The sequence below is a fragment of the Phalacrocorax carbo genome, unplaced genomic scaffold, assembly GCF_963921805.1.
Source record: "Phalacrocorax carbo unplaced genomic scaffold, bPhaCar2.1 SCAFFOLD_302, whole genome shotgun sequence".
In the NCBI taxonomy this organism is placed as follows: domain Eukaryota; kingdom Metazoa; phylum Chordata; class Aves; order Suliformes; family Phalacrocoracidae; genus Phalacrocorax; species Phalacrocorax carbo.
The window spans coordinates 12976-32666 of record NW_026990498.1 but is presented as its reverse complement, the minus strand read 5'-3'; the positions used below and the strand labels follow the sequence as shown (position 1 = coordinate 32666).

Here is a 19691-nt window from a genome sequence, read left to right as displayed (position 1 = left end):
GACTCCCCAGCCCCCCCCGGCCGCCCCGGACCCCCGGACCCCCAGCCCCCCCGGCCCCCCCAGCCCCCCCAGCCCCCCCGGCCCCCCCTCACTTGACGCCGGCCGAGAAGCAAGCAGAGCCCCCCCAGCATCCCCAGGACTCCCCAGCCCCCCCCGGCCGCCCCGGACCCCCGGACCCCAGCCCCCCCGGCCCCCCCAGCCCCCGGCCCCCCCTCACTTGACGCCGGCCGAGAAGCAAGCAGAGCCCCCCAGCATCCCCAGGACTCCCCAGCCCCCCCCGGCCGCCCCGGACCCCCAGGACCCCCAGCCCCCCCGGCCCCCCCAGCCCCCCCAGCCCCCCCTCACTTGACGCCGGCCGAGAAGCAAGCAGAGCCCCCCAGCATCCCCAGGACTCCCCAGCCCCCCCCGGCCGCCCCGGACCCCCGGACCCCCAGCCCCCCCGGCCCCCCCAGCCCCCCCAGCCCCCCCTCACTTGACGCCGGCCGAGAAGCAAGCAGAGCCCCCCAGCATCCCCAGGACTCCCCAGCCCCCCCCGGCCGCCCCGGACCCCCGGACCCCCAGCCCCCCCGGCCCCCCCCAGCCCCCCCAGCCCCCCCAGCCCCCCCGGCCCCCCCTCACTTGACGCCGGCCGAGCGGCCGAGAAGCTGGCCACGGGGGAGAAGAGGGTGTCGAGGTTGAAGCCCTCGAGGACCCCCTGCACGGGGCAGCCGTTGATGCGGAAGGAGGCGCTGGGGACCCCCAGGTCCAGGCAGCAGCTCACCACGTCCCCCGCGCCCAGCGCCCGCCGCTGCGGGGACCCCACCGGGCGGGCCACCCCGCCTGCGGGCGCGCGTCACCGCGGGGCGGGGGGCGGGGGGCGCGCGTCACCGCGGGGCGGGGGGCGCGGGGCGCGGGGGGGGCGGGGGGCGCGCGTCACTGCGGGGCGGGGGGGGCGGGGGGTGCTGGGGGCGAGGGGGGCGCGCGTCACCGCGGGGCGGGGGGCGGGGGGCGCGGGGGGGGCGGGGGGGCGTCACCGCGGGGCGGGGGGCGGGGGGCGCGGGGGGGGCGGGGGGGCGCGGGGGGTGCGGGGGGCGAGGGGGGTGCTGGGGGGCGGGGGGCGCGGGGGGGCGCAGGGGTGCTGGGGGGGCGGGTGGGCGCTGGGGGCGAGGGGGGTGCTGGGGTGCGGGGGGCGCAGGGGGTGCTGGGGGCGTGGGGAGTGCGGGGGGTGCTGGGGGCGAGGGGGGCGCAGGGGGGTGCTGGGGGCGCGGGGGGCAAGGGGGGTGCTGGGGGCGCGGGGGGCGCGGGGGGTGCTGGGGGCGCGGGGGGCAAGGGGGGTGCTGGGGGCGAGGGGGGCGCAGGGGGTGCTGGGGTGCGGGGGGCGCAGGGGGTGCTGGGGGCGTGGGGAGTGCGGGGGTGCTGGGGGCGAGGGGGGCGCAGGGGGGTGCTGGGGGCGCGGGGGGCAAGGGGGGTGCTGGGGGCGAGGGGGGCGCAGGGGGTGCTGGGGTGCGGGGGCGCAGGGGGTGCTGGGGGCGTGGGGAGTGCGGGGGGTGCTGGGGGCGAGGGGGGCGCAGGGGGGTGCTGGGGGCGCGGGGGGCAAGGGGGGTGCTGGGGGCGAGGGGGGCGCAGGGGGTGCTGGGGGCGCGGGGGGCGCAGGGGGTGCTGGGGGCGAGGGGGGCGCAGGGGGTGCTGGGGGCGAGGGGGGCGCAGGGGGGTGCTGGGGGCGCGGGGGCAAGGGGGGTGCTGGGGCGAGGGGGGCGCAGGGGGTGCTGGGGGACATGGGGGGACATGTCAGGGGACGCGGGGGGCGGGGGAGTACGGGGGGACACGGGGGTACATGGGGGGAATACGTCAGGGGGGTCCCCAGGGAGGGGGGTCCCGCGGGATGTCTGGGTCCCGCAGGGGGGTGGGGGGTCGCACAGGGAATGGGGGGTCCCGCAGGGAGGGTGGGGGTCGCCCAGGGGGGTGGGGGGTCCCGCAGGGGGGGCTGGAGGTCCCGCAGGGAATGGGGGGTCGCCCAGGGGGGTGGGGGTCCCGCAGGGGGGGAGGGGGTCCCGCAGGGGGGGAGGGGTACCTGTCCAGAGGTGGAGGCCGTCGAAGGCGAAGGAGCAGAGGTCGTCGCCGGCGCCGTTGCCCCCCCAGCCCTCGCCCCCGCCCGGGTAGGGGCTGTAGCCCCCCGCCGCCCCCCAGCCCACGCGCAGGTGGGTGGGCTGCGGCGTCAGGAAGGGCTGCGCGCGCTCCACGGCCACCTCGAAGTACCAGCGGCCGTACTGCGTCGAGCCCTCGTGCGTCCCCACGAAGATGTTGGGGCGCACGCTGCGCGGGGGGGTCAGCAACGGGCCCCCCCGGGCACCCCCGGACCCCCAGGGGCTCCCCCAGGCACCCCCAGAGCCCCCGGGGCACCCCCGGACCCCCAGGGCACCCAGGGGCTCCCCCAGGCACCCCCAGAGCCCCCAGGGGCACCCCGAGACCCCCAGGGCACCCAGGGGCTCCCCCAGGCACCCCCAGACCCCCCCGGGGCACCCCCGGACCCCCAGGGCACCCAGGGGCTCCCCCAGGCACCCCCAGAGCCCCCGGGGCACACCCAGACCCCCAGGGCACCCAGGGGCTCCCCCAGGCACCCCCAGAGCCCCCGGGGCACCCCCGGACCCCCAGGGCACCCAGGGGCTCCCCCAGGCACCCCCAGAGCCCCCGGGGCACCCCGAGACACCCAGGGCACCCAGGGGCTCCCCCAGACCCCCCCAGACCACCCAGGGGCACCCTGAGACCCCCAGAACACCCAGGGGCACCCCGAGACACCCAGGGCACCCAGGGGCTCCCCCAGGCGCCCCCAGAGCCCCCGGGGCACCCCGAGACCCCCCAGGGCACCCAGGGGCTCCCCCAGGCACCCCCAGAGCCCCCGGGGCACCCCCGGACCCCCAGGGGCTCCCCCAGGCACCCCAGAGCCCCCAGGGGCACCCCGAGACACCCAGGGCACCCAGGGGCTCCCCCAGGCACCCCCAGAGCCCCCGGGGCACACCCAGACCCCCAGGGCACCCAGGGGCTCCCCCAGACCCCCCCAGACCACCCAGGGGCACCCTGAGACCCCCAGAACACCCAGGGGCACCCCAAGACACCCAGGGCACCCAGGGGCTCCCCCAGAGCCCCCCGGACCCCCAGGGGCACCCTGAGATCACCACAGACCCCAGGAGCCTCCCAAGGACACCCAGAGACCCCCAGGAGCACCCCAGGGACACCCAGAGACCCTCAGGAGTCCCCCAGGTCCCCCCAGGGACACCCAGAGACCCCTGTGAGCCCCCCAGGAGCTCCCTAAGGACACATGAGACGCCTGTGAGCCCCCCAGGAGCCCCCCAAGGACACCCAGAGGCCCCCAGGAGCCCCCCAAGGCCACCCAGAGACCCTCAGGAGCCCCCCAGGAGCCCCCCAAGGCCACCCAGAGACCCTCAGGAGCCCCCCAGGGACATCCAGAGACCCCTGTGAGCCCCCCAGGAGCTCCCTAAGGACACCTGAGACGCCTGTGAGCCCCCCAGGAGCCCCCCAGGCACCTCTCAAGGTCCCGCAGGAGGTGCCAGGAGCATCCCGGCCCCCCAGGCCCCCCCAGGCCCCCCCAGGCCCCCCCGGCCCCCCACCTGGTGACGTAGTTGACCAGCCCCGTCTGCAGCAGCAGGTCGCGCCGCGGCAGGAGGTTCTCGGTGATGAGGTTCTGGTTGGAGCGCACGGCCACGGCGTTGCACACGCAGAGCGAGCAGAGCACGTCCAGCACCTGCCGGGGGGGCATTGGCACGCCAGCCCGCGCCCGCCGCCCGCCCCCCGCCCCGAGACCCCTCCTCACCTTGTGGTTGCGGCCGTGCTTGTCCAGGAGGGAGATGATGGACTTGATGTGGTTCTCCTGGATGATGTTGAGGACCTCGGGGCTCTCGATGAGGACGCAGTAAAGCACCTCGAGGATGCCTGTGGGGGGAGCCCAGCCCCACGGGGGTGCTCAGCCCCACGGCGGGGAGCCCAGACCCACGGGGGTCCTCAGCACCACGGCGCAGGGCTCAGCCCCACGGCGCAGAGCCCAGCCCCACAGCGCAGAGCCCAGCCCCACGGGGGTCCTCAGCACCACGGCGCAGGGCTCAGCCCCACGGCGCAGAGCCCAGCCCCACAGCGCAGAGCCCAGCCCCACGGGGGTCCTCAGCACCACGGCGCAGGGCCCAGCCCCACGGCGCAGAGCCCAGCCCCACAGCGCAGAGCCCAGCCCCACGGGGGTCCTCAGCACCACGGCGCAGGGCCCAGCCCCACGGCGCAGAGCCCAGACCCACGGCGGGGAGCCCAGCCCCACGGGGGTCCTCAGCCCCACGGCGCAGGGCCCAGCCCCACGGCGCAGAGCCCAGACCCACGGCGGGGAGCCCAGACCCACGGGGGTCCTCAGCACCACGGCGGGGAGCCCAGCCCCACGGCGCAGGGCCCAGACCCACGGCAGGGAGCCCAGACCCACGGCGCAGAGCCCAGCCCCACAGGGGTCCTCAGCCCCACGGCAGGGAGCCCAGCCCCACAGCGCAGAGCCCAGCCCCACGGGGGTCCTCAAGCCCCACGGCGGGGAGCCCAGCCCCACAGGGGTCCTCAGCCCCACGGCGGGGAGCCCAGCCCCACAGGGGTCCTCAGCCCCACGGCGGGGAGCCCAGCCCCACGGGGGTCCTCAGCACCACGGCGGGGAGCCCAGCCCCACAGGGGTCCTCAGCCCCACAGCGGGGAGCCCAGCCCCACGGCGCAGAGCCCAGCCCCACAGGGGTCCTCAGCACCACGGCGGGGAGCCCAGCCCCACAGGGGTCCTCAAGCCCCACGGCGGGGAGCCCAGCCCCACAGGGGTCCTCAGCCCCACGGCAGGGAGCCCAGCCCCACGGCGCAGAGCCCAACCCCACGGGGGTCCTCAGCACCACGGCGGGGAGCCCAGCCCCACAGGGGTCCTCAGCCCCACAGCGGGGAGCCCAGCCCCACGGCGCAGAGCCCAGCCCCACAGGGGTCCTCAGCACCACGGCGGGGAGCCCAGCCCCACAGGGGTCCTCAGCCCCACGGCGGGGAGCCCAGCCCCATGGCGGGGAGCCCAGCCCCACAGCGGGGAGGCCACCGCACAGCGGTCCTCAGCCCCTAGGAAGGTCCCAGCCCCTGTGCAGGGCTCCCCAGCCCCACGCGAGCCCCCGCTGACCCAAGAATGCCCCCAGCCCCACACAAGCCCCCACTGACCCAAGGAGGCCCCCCGCCCCGCGCGAGCCCCCGCCCCACACAAGCCCCCCTGACCCAAGGAGGCCCCCAGCCCCACGCGAGCCCCCAGCCCCACACGAGCCCCCGCTGACCCGAGGAGGCCCCCAGCCCCACACGAGCCCCCAGCCCCACACGAGCCCCCGCTGACCCAAGGAGGCCCCCAGCCCCACGCGAGCCCCCGCCCCACACAAGCCCCCCTGACCCAAGGAGGCCCCCAGCCCCACGCGAGCCCCAGCCCCACACGAGCCCCCGCTGACCCGAGGAGGCCCCCAGCCCCACGCGAGCCCCAGCCCCACACGAGCCCCCGCTGACCCGAGGAGGCCCCCAGCCCCACACGAGCCCCCGCCCCACACGAGCCCCCGCTGACCCGAGGAGGCCCCCAGCCCCACACGAGCCCCCGCCCCACACGAGCCCCCGCTGACCCGAGGAGGCCTCCAGCCCCACACGAGCCCCCGCCCCACACAAGCCCCCCTGACCCAAGGAGGCCCCCAGCCCCACGCGAGCCCCCAGCCCCACACGAGCCCCCGCTGACCCGAGGAGGCCCCCAGCCCCACACGAGCCCCCAGCCCCACACGAGCCCCCGCTGACCCAAGGAGGCCCCCAGCCCCACGCGAGCCCCCGCCCCACACAAGCCCCCCTGACCCAAGGAGGCCCCCAGCCCCACGCGAGCCCCCGCTGACCCGAGGAGGCCCCCAGCCCCACGCGAGCCCCAGCCCCACACGAGCCCCCGCTGACCCGAGGAGGCCCCCAGCCCCACACGAGCCCCCGCCCCACACGAGCCCCCGCTGACCCGAGGAGGCCCCCAGCCCCACACGAGCCCCCGCCCCACACGAGCCCCCGCTGACCCGAGGAGGCCCCCAGCCCCACACGAGCCCCCGCTGACCCGAGGAGGCCTCCAGCCCCACACGAGCCCCCGCCCCACACGAGCCCCCGCTGACCCGAGGAGGCCCCCAGCCCCACACGAGCCCCCGCCCCACACGAGCCCCCGCTGACCCGAGGAGGCCCCCAGCCCCACACGAGCCCCCGCCCCACACGAGCCCCCGCTGACCCGAGGAGGCCCCCAGCCCCACACGAGCCCCCGCCCCACACGAGCCCCCGCTGACCCGAGGAGGCCCCCAGCCCCACGCGAGCCCCCGCCCCACACGAGCCCCCGCTGACCCGAGGAGGCCCCCAGCCCCACACGAGCCCCCGCCCCACACGAGCCCCCGCTGACCCGAGGAGGCCTCCAGCCGGTCCAGCTTGCTGACCAGCCAGTCCAGGTTGGTGGAGAAGAGGGCGCAGTTGGCGCGGTTCCCCCGGATCAGCGAGGCTGGGGGGCACCGAGGGGTCAGGGACCCCCGCCCCACAGCACCCACCCCCCGGAGCACCCATCGCCCGCCCCACAGCACCCCCGGCTGCCCTGGGCACCAGCCCTGCTCGTCCCCGCAGCGCCCCACAGCCCCCTGTCCCACCCAATAGCTGCCATCCTGCCCCATAGCATCCCGTACCGCCCCACAGCCCCCACCCCGCCCCACAGCCCCCACAGTCCCCCCCAGCGCCCACCCAGCAGCTCGTAGAGCAGGGTGACATCCCACCCCATGGCCTCCCATAGCTCCCACAGCCCCCTGCCCCGCCCCACAGACCCCCCCAGCCCCACCAGCCCCCCAGCCCGCCCCCCAGCCCCCACCCAGCAGCTCGTAGAGCAGGGTGACATCCCACCCCATGACGTCCCCACAGCTCCCACAGCCCCCTGCCCTGCCCCACAGACCCCCACCGCTCCCACAGCCCCCCACCATGCCCCACAGTGCCCCCAGCCCCCCCCAGTGCCCACCCAGCAGCTCGTAGAGCAGGGTGACATCCCACCCCATGGCCTCCCACAGTTCCCACAGCCCCCCGCCCCACCCCACAGACCCCCGCCCCGCCCCACAGACCCCCACCCTGCCCCACAGACCGCCCAGCGCCCACCCAGCAGCTCGTAGAGCAGGGTGACATCCCACCCCATGGCCTCCCACAGCTCCCCCAGCCCCCTGCCCCGCCCCACAGACCCCCACAGCTCCCCCAGCTCCCCTCCCCACGCCACAGCCCCCCACACCGACCCTCAGACCCCGACACCGACCCACAGCCCCCCCCAGTGCCCACCCAGCAGCTCATAGAGCAGGATGACATCCCACCCCATGGCCTCCCACAGCTCCCACAGCCCCCTGCCCCGCCCCACAGACCCCCACCACTCCCACAGCCCCCCGCACGGCCCCCCAGCCCCCCAGCCCGCCCCCCAGCCCCCCCCCCAGCCCCATAAGCGCCCACCCAGCAGCTCATAGAGCAGGATGACATCCCACCCCATGGCCTCCCACAGCTCCCACAGCCCCCTGCCCCGCCCCACAGACCCCCACCACTCCCACAGCCCCCCGCACGGCCCCCCAGCCCCCCAGCCCGCCCCCCAGCCCCCCCCCCAGCCCCATAAGCGCCCACCCAGCAGCTCGTAGAGCAGGGTGACATCCCACCCCACGGCCTCCCACAGTTCCCACAGCCCCCCGCCCCGCCCCCCAGCCCCCCCCAGCCCCCCCCCCGCCCCCCCCAGCCCCATAAGCGCCCACCCAGCAGCTCGTAGAGCAGGTTGACGATCTCCTTCCAGGCGGCGGCCGCCTCCTCCCCCGCGAACTCCCCGAAGTGGGCGGCCGTGCTGTACACGTTGAGGCGGTCGATGCAGTTCAGCACCAGCGTGATCATGCCCTGGCGCCACGGGGAGGGTCACGGCGGCCCCCAGACCCACGGACGGCCCCGGGAACCCCCCGGCGGCCCCCAGACCCACGGCTGGCCCCGGGACCCCTTGGCGGCCCCCAGACCCACGGCTGGCCCCGGGACCCCTTGGCGGCCCCCAGACCCACGGAGGGCCCCGGGACCCCCTGGCGGCCCCCAGACCCACGGCTGGCCCCGGGACCCCTTGGCGGCCCCCAGACCCACGGCAGGCCCCGGGAACCCCCGGCGGCCCCCAGACCCACGGCTGGCCCCGGGACCCCTTGGCGGCCCCCAGACCCACGGCTGGCCCCGGGAACCCCCGGCGGCCCCCAGACCCACGGCTGGCCCCGGGACCCCCCGGCGGCCCCCAGACCCACGGCTGGCCCCGGGAACCCCCCGGCGGCCCCCAGACCCACGGCTGGCCCCGGGACCCCTTGGCGGCCCCCAGACCCACGGACGGCCCCGGGACCCCTTGGCGGCCCCCAGACCCACGGCAGGCCCCGGGAACCCCCCGGCGGCCCCCAGACCCATGGCTGGCCCCGGGAACCCCCCGGCGGCCCCCAGACCCACGGCAGGCCCCGGGACACCCCCCGGCGGCCCCCAGACCCACGGACAGCCCCGGGACCCCCCGGCGGCCCCCAGACCCACGGACAGCCCCGGGAACCCCCCGGCGGCCCCCAGACCCACGGCAGGCCCCGGGAACCCCCCGGCGGCCCCCAGACCCACGGACGGCCCCGGGACCCCTTGGCGGCCCCCAGACCCACGGCAGGCCCCAGGACACCCCCGGCGGCCCCCAGACCCACGGACAGCCCCGGGACCCCCCGGCGGCCCCCAGACCCACGGACAGCCCCGGGAACCCCCCGGCGGCCCCCAGACCCACGGCAGGCCCCGGGAACCCCCCGGCGGCCCTCAGACCCACGGACGGCCCCGGGACCCCTTGGCGGCCCCCAGACCCACGGCAGGCCCCGGGACACCCCCGGCGGCCCCCAGACCCACGGACAGCCCCGGGACCCCCCGGCGGCCCCCAGACCCACGGACAGCCCCGGGAACCCCCCGGCGGCCCCCAGACCCACGGCAGGCCCCGGGAACCCCCCGGCGGCCCCCAGACCCACGGACGGCCCCGGGACCCCTTGGCGGCCCCCAGACCCACGGCAGGCCCCGGGACACCCCCGGCGGCCCCCAGACCCACGGACAGCCCCGGGACCCCTTGGCGGCCCCCAGACCCACGGCAGGCCCCGGGAACCCCCGGCAGCCCCCAGACCCACGGACAGCCCCGGGAACCCCCCGGCAGCCCCCAGACCCACGGACGGCCCCGGGAACCCCCCGGCGGCCCCCAGACCCACGGCAGGCCCCGGGACCCCCCGGCGGCCCCCAGACCCACGGCAGGCCCCGGGAACCCCCGGCGGCCCCCAGACCCATGGACGGCCCCGGGAACCCCCCGGCGGCCCCCAGACCCACGGCAGGCCCCGGGAACCCCCCGGCGGCCCCCAGACCCACGAGTCCCCCCAGCCCCAGGAGCACCCCGCAGCCCCCAGACCCACGAGCCCCCCCCCAAGCCCCCGGCCCCAGAGGCCCCCTCCCCGCCCCCCCAGCCCGGGGGTCCCACCTCCTGCTGGAAGAGGTTCTGGCGGCCCCCAGCCCCACGAGTCCCCCCAGCCCCAGGAGCACCCTGCAGCCCCCAGCCCCACGAGTCCCCCCAGCCCCAGGAGCACCCCGCAGCCCCCAGACCCACGAGCCCCCCCCCAAGCCCCCGGCCCCAGAGGCCCCCCCCCGCCCCCCCAGCCCGGGGGTCCCACCTCCTGCTGGAAGAGGTTCTGGCAGCCCCCAGCCCCAGGAGCACCCCGCAGCCGCCAGCCCCACGAGCCCCCCCCCAAGCCCCCCGCCCCAGAGGCCCCCCCCCGCCCCCCCAGCCCGGGGGTCCCACCTCCTGCTGGAAGAGGTTCTGGCGGCCGCGCAGCGCCCGCAGCCGGCTCTGCCGCTGGTCGTGCTGCAGCTCGGCCGGGGCTGGAAGTACCCGATCAGGTCCCGCAGGCTGAGGATGACGGCGGCGATGGGGAGCGCGGGGGGGGGCCCCCCCCTGCCCCGCCCGCTCAGGCTGTCCAGGCTCCTGGGGATGGGGGGCGGGGGGACACGGCGGGGTGAGCTCCCCTGCACACCCCCCACCCGCTCCCCACCGCGCCCCCGCCACCCCTGACCCCCACCCCACGAACCCCCCCAGTGCCCCCCCCGCCCCCAGTGTCCGCTAATGCACCCCCTCCATGCAGCCCCCCCCATGTCTCCCCAATGCTGCCCCCCCCCAGTGCACACCCTGGTGCCTCCCAGAGCCCCCCCGAGTCCTCCAGTGACCCCCGAGACCCCCAAACTCCCAAAGATGATCCAAAGGCCCCCCTGGAGACACCCCAGTGCCCCACTGAGCCCCGCAGTCCCCCCGCCCCACGGCCCCCGCAGACGCCCCCAGCCTCATAGCCCCCTCTCCAGCCCCGCACCCCCCAGCCCCCCACAGCCCCATAGCGCCCCCCCAGCCCCATAGCCCCCACCGGATGAAGTGCCCGTAGAGCCCCGCCGTGCTGTAGAGCATCCCCAGCCCCACGGGCCCCCCCCAGCCCCGCAGCCCCCGGGCCCCCCAGCCCCCCCGGGTCCCCGCAGCCCCATAGCTCCCCCCCAGCCCCATAGCCCCCCATAGCCCCCACCGGATGAAGTGCCCGTAGAGCCCCGCCGTGCTGTAGAGCATCCCCAGCCCCACGGGCCCCCCCCAGCCCCGCAGCCCCCGGGCCCCCCAGCCCCCCCGGGTCCCCGCAGCCCCATAGCTCCCCCCCAGCCCCATAGCCCCCCATAGCCCCCACCGGATGAAGTGCCCGTAGAGCCCCGCCGTGCTGTAGAGCATCCCCAGCCCCACGGGCCCCCCCAGCCCCGCAGCCCCCGGGCCCCCCAGCCCCCCCGGGTCCCCGCAGCCCCATAGCTCCCCCCCAGCCCCATAGCCCCCCATAGCCCCCACCGGATGAAGTGCCCGTAGAGCCCCGCCGTGCTGTAGAGCATCCCCAGCCCCACGGGCCCCCCCAGCCCCGCAGCCCCCGGGACCCCCAGCCCTCCCGGGTCCCCGCAGCCCCATAGCGCCCCCCCAGCCCCATAGCCCCCCATAGCCCCCACCGGATGAAGTGCCCGTAGAGCCCCGCCGTGCTGTAGACCATCCGCGCCGCCTGCGACTCCTGCCGCTGCGAGCGGGTGAGCGAAAGCGCGTCGTCCATGTGTCCCTCCTGGTGCAGAATGGCCTGGGGGGGGGACATGGGGGGGGGGGCGGGGGGGTGGGGGGTGTCAGCCACGGCGGGAGCACCCCAGGGACCCCCCCCCGCGCTCCCAGCAACCTTCCAGTGTCCCCCAGTGCCTCCCAGAGACCCCCACGGCTCACAAAGACCCTCTGGAGACACCCCAGTGACACCCCCCCCGAGACACCCAGTGACCCCAGTGCCCCCCAAGACCCCCAAAAGATGCCCCACAGTCCCCCTGGAGCACCCTAGTGCCCCCAGAGCCCCCCCCCAAGACCCCCAATGGCCCCCAAAGATGCCCCACAGCCCCCCTGGAGCACCCTAGTGCCCCTCAGAGCCCCCCCGAAGACCCCCAATGGCCCCCAAAGATACCCCACAGCCCCCCTGGAGCACCCTAGTGCCCCTCAGAGCCCCCCAGAAGACCCCCAGAGCCCCCCAGAGATGCCCCGCAGCTCCCCTGGAGCACCCTAGCGCCCCTCAGAGCCCCCATCCGTCCCCCGCAACCCCCCTGGAGCCCCCCCCAAGACCCCCAGAGCCCCCCAAAGATCCCCCGCAGCCCCCCTGGAGCACCCTAGTGCCCCTCAGAGCCCCCATCCGTCCCCCGCAGCCCCCCTGGAGCCCCCCCCAAGACCCCCAGAGCCCCCCAAAGATGCCCCGCAGGCCCCCTGGAGCACTCTAGTGCCCCTCAGAGCCCCCAGCCGTCCCCCGCAGCCCCCCTGGAGCACCCTAGTGCCCCTCAGAGCCCCCATCCGTCCCCCGCAGCCCCCCTGGAGCACCCTAGTGCCCCTCAGAGCCCCCATCCGTCCCCCGCAGCCCCCCTGGAGCACCCTAGCGCCCCTCAGAGCCCCCATCCGTCCCCCGCAGCCCCCCTGGAGCACCCTAGTGCCCCTCAGAGCCCCCCAAGACCCCCAATGGCCCCCAAAGATACCCCGCAGCCCCTCTGGAGCACCCTAGTGCCCCTCAGAGCCCCCAGCCGTCCCCCGCAGCTCCCCTGGAGCCCCCTCAAGACCCCCAGAGCCCCCCAAAGATGCCCCACAGCTCCCCTGGAGCACCCTAGTGCCCCTCAGAGCCCCCATCCGTCCCCCGCAGCCCCCCTGGAGCACCCTAGTGCCCCTCAGAGCCCCCAGCCGTCCCCCGCAGCCCCCCTGGAGCACCCTAGTGCCCCTCAGAGCCCCCCAGAAGACCCCCAGAGCCCCCCAGAGATGCCCCGCAGCTCCCCTGGAGCACCCTAGTGCCCCTCAGAGCCCCCCCGAAGACCCCCAATGGCCCCCAAAGATCCCCCGCAGCCCCCCTGGAGCACCCTAGTGCCCCTCAGAGCCCCCCAGAGATGCCCCGCAGCTCCCCTGGAGCACCCTAGCGCCCCTCAGAGCCCCCATCCGTCCCCCGCAGCCCCCCTGGAGCACCCTAGTGCCCCTCAGAGCCCCCCCGAAGACCCCCAATGGCCCCCAAAGATCCCCCGCAGCCCCCCTGGAGCACCCTAGTGCCCCTCAGAGCCCCCATCCGTCCCCCGCAGCCCCCCTGGAGCCCCCCCCAAGACCCCCAGAGCCCCCCAAAGATGCCCCGCAGGCCCCCTGGAGCACCCTAGTGCCCCTCAGAGCCCCCAGCTGTCCCCCGCAGCCCCCTGGGAGACGCCCCAGCAGCCCCCCGCGCCCCCAGCGCCCCCCCGAGCCCCCCACCTTCCTCTTGAGCACCCCGAGGCGCAGGGCCTTGGTGTCGGCGGCGGCGTAGGTGAGCCAGAGCCCGCTGGCCACGTGCTGCACGAAGCAGAGGGACTCGCCGTACTTGATCTCGGGGGGCCCCATCCCCTCCACGTCCCGCTTGGCCACCACCTCCAGCTTCTCCTGCGGGCGGGGGGCGCGTCAGGGACCCCCCCGGGGCGGGGGGGGCCGCCACGGGCTGGGACGGGGACGGGACTGGGATGGGACTGGGATTGGGACCGGCACAGGGATGGGGGTGGGGACAGGACGGGATCCCCCCACCCTGGGGACACCCAGACCGCCCCACTGCCCCACACCAGGCCCCCCACCCGGCTCCCCCGCAGCCAGAACCCCCTGCCCCGAGCCCCCCACCACTGGAGCCCACCACCACCACCAGAGCCCCCCCTGCCCCTGGAGCCCCCCGCCCCCAGAGCCCCCTACCCCTGGAGCCCACCACCACCACCAGAGCCCCCCCGCCCCTGGAGCCCCCCGCCCCTGGAGCCCCCTACCACTGGAGCCCACCACCACCACCAGAGCCCCCCCGCCCCTGGAGCCTCCTGCCCCTGGAGCCCACCACCACCACCAGAAGGCCCTGCCCCTGGAGCCCCCTGCCCCTAAAGCCCCCTACCACTGGAGCCCACCACCACCACCAGAAGGCCCCTGCCCCTGGAGCCCCCTCCCCCGGAGCCCCCTACCACTGGAGCCCCCTGCCCCCGGAGCCCCCTGCCCCTGGAGCCCCCTGCCTCTGGAGCCCACCACCACCACCAGAGGCCCCTACCCCTGGAGCCCCCTGCCCCTAAAGCCCCCTACCACTGGAGACCACCACCACCAGAGCCCCCCGCCCCTGGAGCCCCCTGCCCCTGGAGCCCACCACCAGAGCCCCCTGCCCCTAGAGCCCCCTGCCCCTGGAGCCCACCACCACCCCTGGAGCCCCCTGCCCAGAGTCCCCTGCCCCTAAACCCCCCTGCCCCTGGAGCCCACCACCACCACCAGAGCCCCCTACCAGACCCCCCTGCCCCTGGAGCCCCCTACCACTGGAGCCCCCCACCACTACTGGAGCCCCCCGCCCCCGGAGCCCCCCGCCCGCACCTTGGAGGCGCGGAAGCAGAAGGCCGACGCGCGGGTGTTGGCAGCGGCCGCCTCCACCACGGCCAAAGCCTTGTCGTCCGTCTGCGCCAGGTACCGGCCCGTGGTGACGTGCCGCAGGCGGAAGGGCTGCCCCCAGCGCAGGTGGCTGCCGCTCCAGCTGGGGGGGCACGGGGGGGCACGGGGTCACGGGGGGTCACGGGGGTCACGGGGGGTCACTGGGTCATGGGGGTCATGGGGGGATGGAGGGGCACGGGGTGTCACTGGGGTGGGGGACATGGGGACCGAGGGGTCACCGTGGGGGACAGCGGGTTGGGGACCCCCCAGAACCCCCCCCAGACCCCCCTGGGACCACTCAGGGCCCTCCCAGGACCCATCCGAGAGCCCCCAGGACCCCTCCCGGCTCCCCAGGGACCCCGCTCCGGACGCCCCTGGGACCCCTCAGGACCCCCCTGGGACCCTCCTGGAACCGCAGGGACCCCCCTGGACCCCCCCGGACCCCCCACCTGATGCGCAGGGGCTCCAGCCGCCACAGGGACCTGGCGTGGGTGCAGACGGCGCCTCCCTCGTAGTTCACGACGCTGCTGCGGGGACACGGCCCGTGGGGTCGGGGTGGGGGTGGGGGACCCCTGGTGGGGGGAGGGGGCACCGGGGGGACCCCCACCCCCCCCGGGAGGGGACCCCGGCCCCCACCTGCGCTCCTCGCCCTGCTCGGGCGCCGAGGGGGTCAGACACTCGTCCATGTGGCCGTGGAAGAGGCGCGTGACGTGGCCGCCCGTCACGTAGCCTGGGGACACCGGGGGGGGGGTGTCAGTGTGGGGGTCCCCCGGCGCCCCCACACCCACCCGGGGGGGCTCCCCACCCCCCCGGCGCCCACCTTCCTCCGAGCCGGAGCAGATGGGGTTCATGTTCCAGAGGGTTTGCATGAAGGAGGCGTCCGCCTGCAGCTCCCCGCTCGCCGTCGAGAGGTGCTGGGGGACCCCACGGGTCACGGGGGGACCCCACGGAGCACGGGGGGACCCCCCACGCGTGGCACCGACGCACCCCAGGACCCCCTCTGCCCCCCGTACCCCAAACCCCCACATCCCCCAGGACCCCCCGTGTCCCCCAGGCCCCTCCGTGCCCCAAACCCCCACATCCCCCAGGACCCCACGTGCCCCCCCCGTACCCCAAACCCCCACATCTCCCCCAGGACCCCCCGGGCACCCCGTACCCCCCCTGTACCCCAAACCCCCACATCCCCCAGGACCCCCCGTGCCCCCCCCATACCCCAAACCCCCACATCCCCCAGGACCCCCCGTGCCCCCCTGTACCCCAAATCCCCACATCCCCCAGGACCCCCCGTGCCCCCCGTACCTGCCCTGTACCCCAAACCCCCACATCTCCCCCAGGCCCCCCCGTGCCCCCCGTATCCCCCCTGTACCCCAAACCCCCACATCCCCCAGGCCCCCCCGTGCCCCCCGTATCCCCCCTGTACCCCAAACCCCCACATCCCCCAGGCCCCCCCGTGCCCCCCGTACCCCCCCGTACCCCACATCCCCCAGGCCCCCCCGTGCCCCCCGTACCCCCCCGTACCCCACATCCCCCAGGCCCCCCCGTACCCCTCACCTCTCTGTGCCCCCCACCCCCCCGCTCCCCCTATCACTCCCCGTACCCTCCCGTACCCCCACCCCTCACTGCACCCCGTAACCCCCCGCGCCCCCCCAGCCCCCCCTCACCAGGTAGCGCTCGGAGGAGACGCTGACGAGGATGAGGTCGTCGCCCACCCGCACCTTCTCGCCCTCCGAGCGCTGCTTGGACGCGGGGTGCATCGTCCACCAGCACGCCTCGCCTGGGGGCGGGGGGGGTCAGGGCGCCCCGGGCCCCCCGCCTGCACCCCCGGGGGCGCGGGGACCCCCCCACCTGCCCCGCCTGCACCCCCGGGGGCGCGGGGACCCCCCCGCCTGCACCCCCGGGGGCGCGGGGACCCCCCCGCCTGCCCCGCCTGCACCCCCGGGGGCGCGGGGACCCCCCCACCTGCCCCGCCTGCACCCCCGAGGGGCGCGGGGACCCCCCCGCCTGCCCCGCCTGCACCCCCGAGGGGCGCGGGGACCCCCCAGCCTGCCCCGCCTGCACCCCCGGGGGCGCGGGGACCCCCCAGCCTGCCCCGCCTGCACCCCCGAGGGGCGCGGGGACCCCCCAGCCTGCCCCGCCTGCACCCCCGGGGGCGCGGGGACCCCCCCGCCTGCCCCACCTGCACCCCCGGGGGTGCGGGGACCCCCCCGCCTGCACTGCCTGCACCCCCGAGGGGCGCGGGGACCCCCCCGCCTGCCCCGTCTGCACCCTCGGGGGGCGCGGGGACCCCCCCGCCTGCCCCGCCTGCACCCCCGGGGGGTGCGGGGACCCCCCCGCCTGCCCCGCCTGCACCCCCGAGGGGCGCGGGGACCCCCCCGCCTGCCCCATCTGCACCCCCGGGGGCGCGGGGACCCCCCAGCCTGCACCCCCGGGGGCGCGGGGACCCCCCCACCTGCCCCGTCTGCACCCCCGGGGGCGCGGGGACCCCCCAGCCTGCCCCGCCTGCACCCCCGAGGGGCGCGGGGACCCCCCCGCCTGCACCCCCGGGGGCGCGGGGACCCCCCCCTGCCCCGCCTGCACCCCCGAGGGGCGCGGGACCCCCCCCGCCTGCACCCCCGGAGGCGCGGGGACCCCCCAGCCTGCCCCGTCTGCACCCTCGGGGGGCGCGGGGACCCCCCGAATCCCCTAACCCGCACCTCCAAGACCCACAGGGATCCCCCCCAAGGGGCACAGAGCACCCCACATGAGGACCAGCAGGAAATCACCCATGGGGACCCCCCCCAAACCGCAGGGGGACCCGACCAAACCTCCCACCCCCCAAGGCACATGGGGACACCCCAGGGGGCCCCCAAACCCCAGTGGGACCCCCGAAACCTCCCACCCTCGAGGCACATAGAGACCTGCCAGGGGGACCCCCAAACCCCCCCACCTTTCCACTCCCCCAAAGCCCATTGAGACCCCCACCCCGTACAGCCCAAGGGGACCCCCAAACCCCACCAGCGCCCCCCCCGAGCCTTTGGGGCGCCCCCCAGGCCCCCCGTTACCGGCCGCGTCCTTCTGCAGCCCCACGTCGAAGGCCAGTTTGTCGGTGACGGAGCGGGAGGTCGTGAGGCAGCTCAGGTACTGGGGGGGGGGGGACCCCGTTAGGGGGGTCCCGGGGGGGGGGTACCCCGTTCCGGGGGTCCCCGAGCCCCCCCGGCCCCCCACTCACCATGCCGCTGTGCGAGTGCCGCAGGAGGATGGCGTGGCCGTAGAGCAGCGTGCGGTGCCCCCCGCCCTGCGACGACTGGGGGGACGGGGGTCGGGGGTCAGCGGGGACCCCCAGACCCCCCCCGGGGGCTGCGCCGGCGTCGGGGCGCCCCGGGCCTCGCACAGCCCTCGTGCTGGGACCGCGTCGGGGTCCCCCAGACCCATTTTGGGGCGCCCCAGGCCTCGCACAGCCCTCGTGCTGGGACCGCGTCGGGGTCCCCCAGACCCATTTTGGGGCGCCCCAAGCCTCGCACGGCCCTCGTGCATATTGGGGTGCCCTGTGCATCACACGCCCCTCGTATGAGACACGTGTTGGGGTGCCCCGTGCCTCGCACACCCCTCGTGCAGCTCGGGGTGCCTCAGGGCCATGTCGGGGTGCCCAGGACATGTCAGGGTACCCCAGGCCATGTCGGGATACCCCTGGCCACGTCAGGGTGCCCCATGCGTCGCACGCCCCTCGTGCATACCGGGGTGTCCCGGGGCCATGTCGGGGTGCCCCTGGCCATGTCGGGGTGCCCCGTGCGTCGCACACCCCTCGTGCATACTGGGGTACCCCGGACCATGTCAGGGTGCCCCGGGGCCATGTCGGGGTACCCCGGACCATGTCGGGGTGCCCCGTGCGTCGCACGCCCCTCGTGCATACTGGGGTACCCCGGACCATGTCAGGGTGCCCCGGGGCCATGTCGGGGTGCCCCGGGGCCATGTCAGGGTGCCCCGTGCGTCGCACGCCCCTCGTGCATACCAGGGTGCCCCGGACCATGTCGGGGTGCCCCAGACCATGTCGGGGTGCCCCTGGCCATGTCGGGGTGCCCCGTGCGTCGCACGCCCGCGCTCACACCTCGGGGTTCAGCAGCGGGATCCATGCGGAATTGGGGGTTCTGGGGGGGGTGGGGGGGTGTCGGGCGGGGGAGGGGGGCACACCAGGACGCCTGGGTCCATGCGGGGGGTGGGGGTGGGGCAAAGGCCCCCGGACTCTTTGGGGGGGCTGGGCTGGGAGGGTGCAGAGGAGGAGGACGAAGGTGAGGATGAGGAAGGAGGTGGGGGTCACTGCACCACTGTGGCACCTACCCACTTGTCCAGGTCGACCCCCTGGGGTGGGCGCGGGGGAAGAGAGAAGAGGGGGGTCAAGCGGGGCTGGACCCCGGCCCCCCCCGCCCCGCCGGCCCCCCCCAGCCCCCCCCAGCCCCCCCCACCCACCTCGGCCCCCGCCTCGCAGCTCGTGGCCAGCATCTCCTGCAGCGCCCGCACCGACAGCGACTGCTCGAGCACGAAGCAGCAGATGGCCAGGTCGGGGGGCACGTTCTGGGGGGGCACGGGGGGGGTCAGGGGGGCGGCCGCCACCGCGTGACGCTGGGGTCCCCCCGTGCCCCCGCCAAGGGACACTGGGGTCCCCCCCATCGCCCTGCTCAGCGATACTGGGGACCCCCGGTCCGCCTGCTCAGAGATACTGGGGTCCCCCCCATCGCCCTGCTCAGCGATACTGGGGACCCCCCCATCGCCCTGCTCAGGGATACTGGGGTCCCCCCCATCGCCCTGCTCAGGGATACTGGGGACCCCCCGTCCCCCTGCTCAGAGATACTGGGGTCCCCCCCCTCCCCCCGCTCAGGGATACTGGGGTCCCCACCCTCCCCCCGCTCAGGGATACTGGGGTCCCCCCCATCGCCCTGCTCAGGGATACCGGGGTCCCCCCCATCGCCCTGCTCAGGGATACTGGGGACCCCCCCTCCCCCTGCTCAGAGATACTGGGATCCCCCGGTCCCCCTGCTCAGAGATACTGGGGTCCCCCCTCCCCCTGCTCAGGAATACTGGGGTCCCCCTGTCCCCCCACAAAGGGATATTGGGGGTCCCACGTCAGGAATGATGGGGGTCCCCCCCATCGCCCTGCTCAGGGATACCGGGGTCCCCCCATCCCACTCCCTGCCAGGTGCCACGGGGTGTCCCCTCGCCCCCCTGGCCATCAACGCCAGCCCCCCCATGTTCCCCCCCGGGGTGCCCCCCCCAGCTCCCCCCCAGGGCCCCCCCAAACCTGGGCGTTGGAGGTGGGCTCCAGCGAGCAGAGGCGGTTGCCGAAGCCCTCGGCCGCCAGGCAGAGCTTGAGCTGCTCCTTCAGCAGGGTGCTGGTGCACTGCAGCACCACCCTCATCCTCCTGGGGGGGGGGCACGGCACCCTGAGACCCCCGGGACCCCCCCCCGCGACCCCCCGGACCCCCCAGCTCCCCCCCGGGACCCGCCGGCAGAGCTTGAGCTGCTCCTTCAGCAGGGTGCTGGTGCACTGCAGCACCACCTCGTCCTCCTGGGGGGGGGGCACGGCACCCTGAGACCCCCGGGACCCCCCCCCGCGACCCCCCGGACCCCCCAGCTCCCCCCCGGGACCCCCCGGCAGAGCTTGAGCTGCTCCTTCAGCAGG

General features: G+C 77.1%; 1 protein-coding gene across 1 annotated transcript; it reads right to left on the bottom strand.

Moving 5' to 3' along the window:
• Nucleotides 1-618: 618 nt before the first annotated feature.
• On the bottom strand, nucleotides 619-19427 carry LOC135311348 (ryanodine receptor 1-like; the record flags this gene model as incomplete). Its single annotated transcript, XM_064440487.1, is given in 19 exon segments — nucleotides 619-819; nucleotides 2051-2292; nucleotides 3606-3739; nucleotides 3809-3927; nucleotides 6434-6529; nucleotides 7794-7929; nucleotides 9860-9942; nucleotides 9945-10042; nucleotides 11083-11204; nucleotides 12875-13039; nucleotides 13985-14141; nucleotides 14488-14565; nucleotides 14675-14768; nucleotides 14859-14952; nucleotides 15700-15812; nucleotides 17080-17158; nucleotides 17247-17321; nucleotides 18482-18586; nucleotides 19311-19427. Coding segments are annotated over 19 exon segments (2308 nt in total), but the record flags the coding sequence as incomplete, so codon positions are not given.
• Nucleotides 19428-19691: the final 264 nt, after the last annotated feature.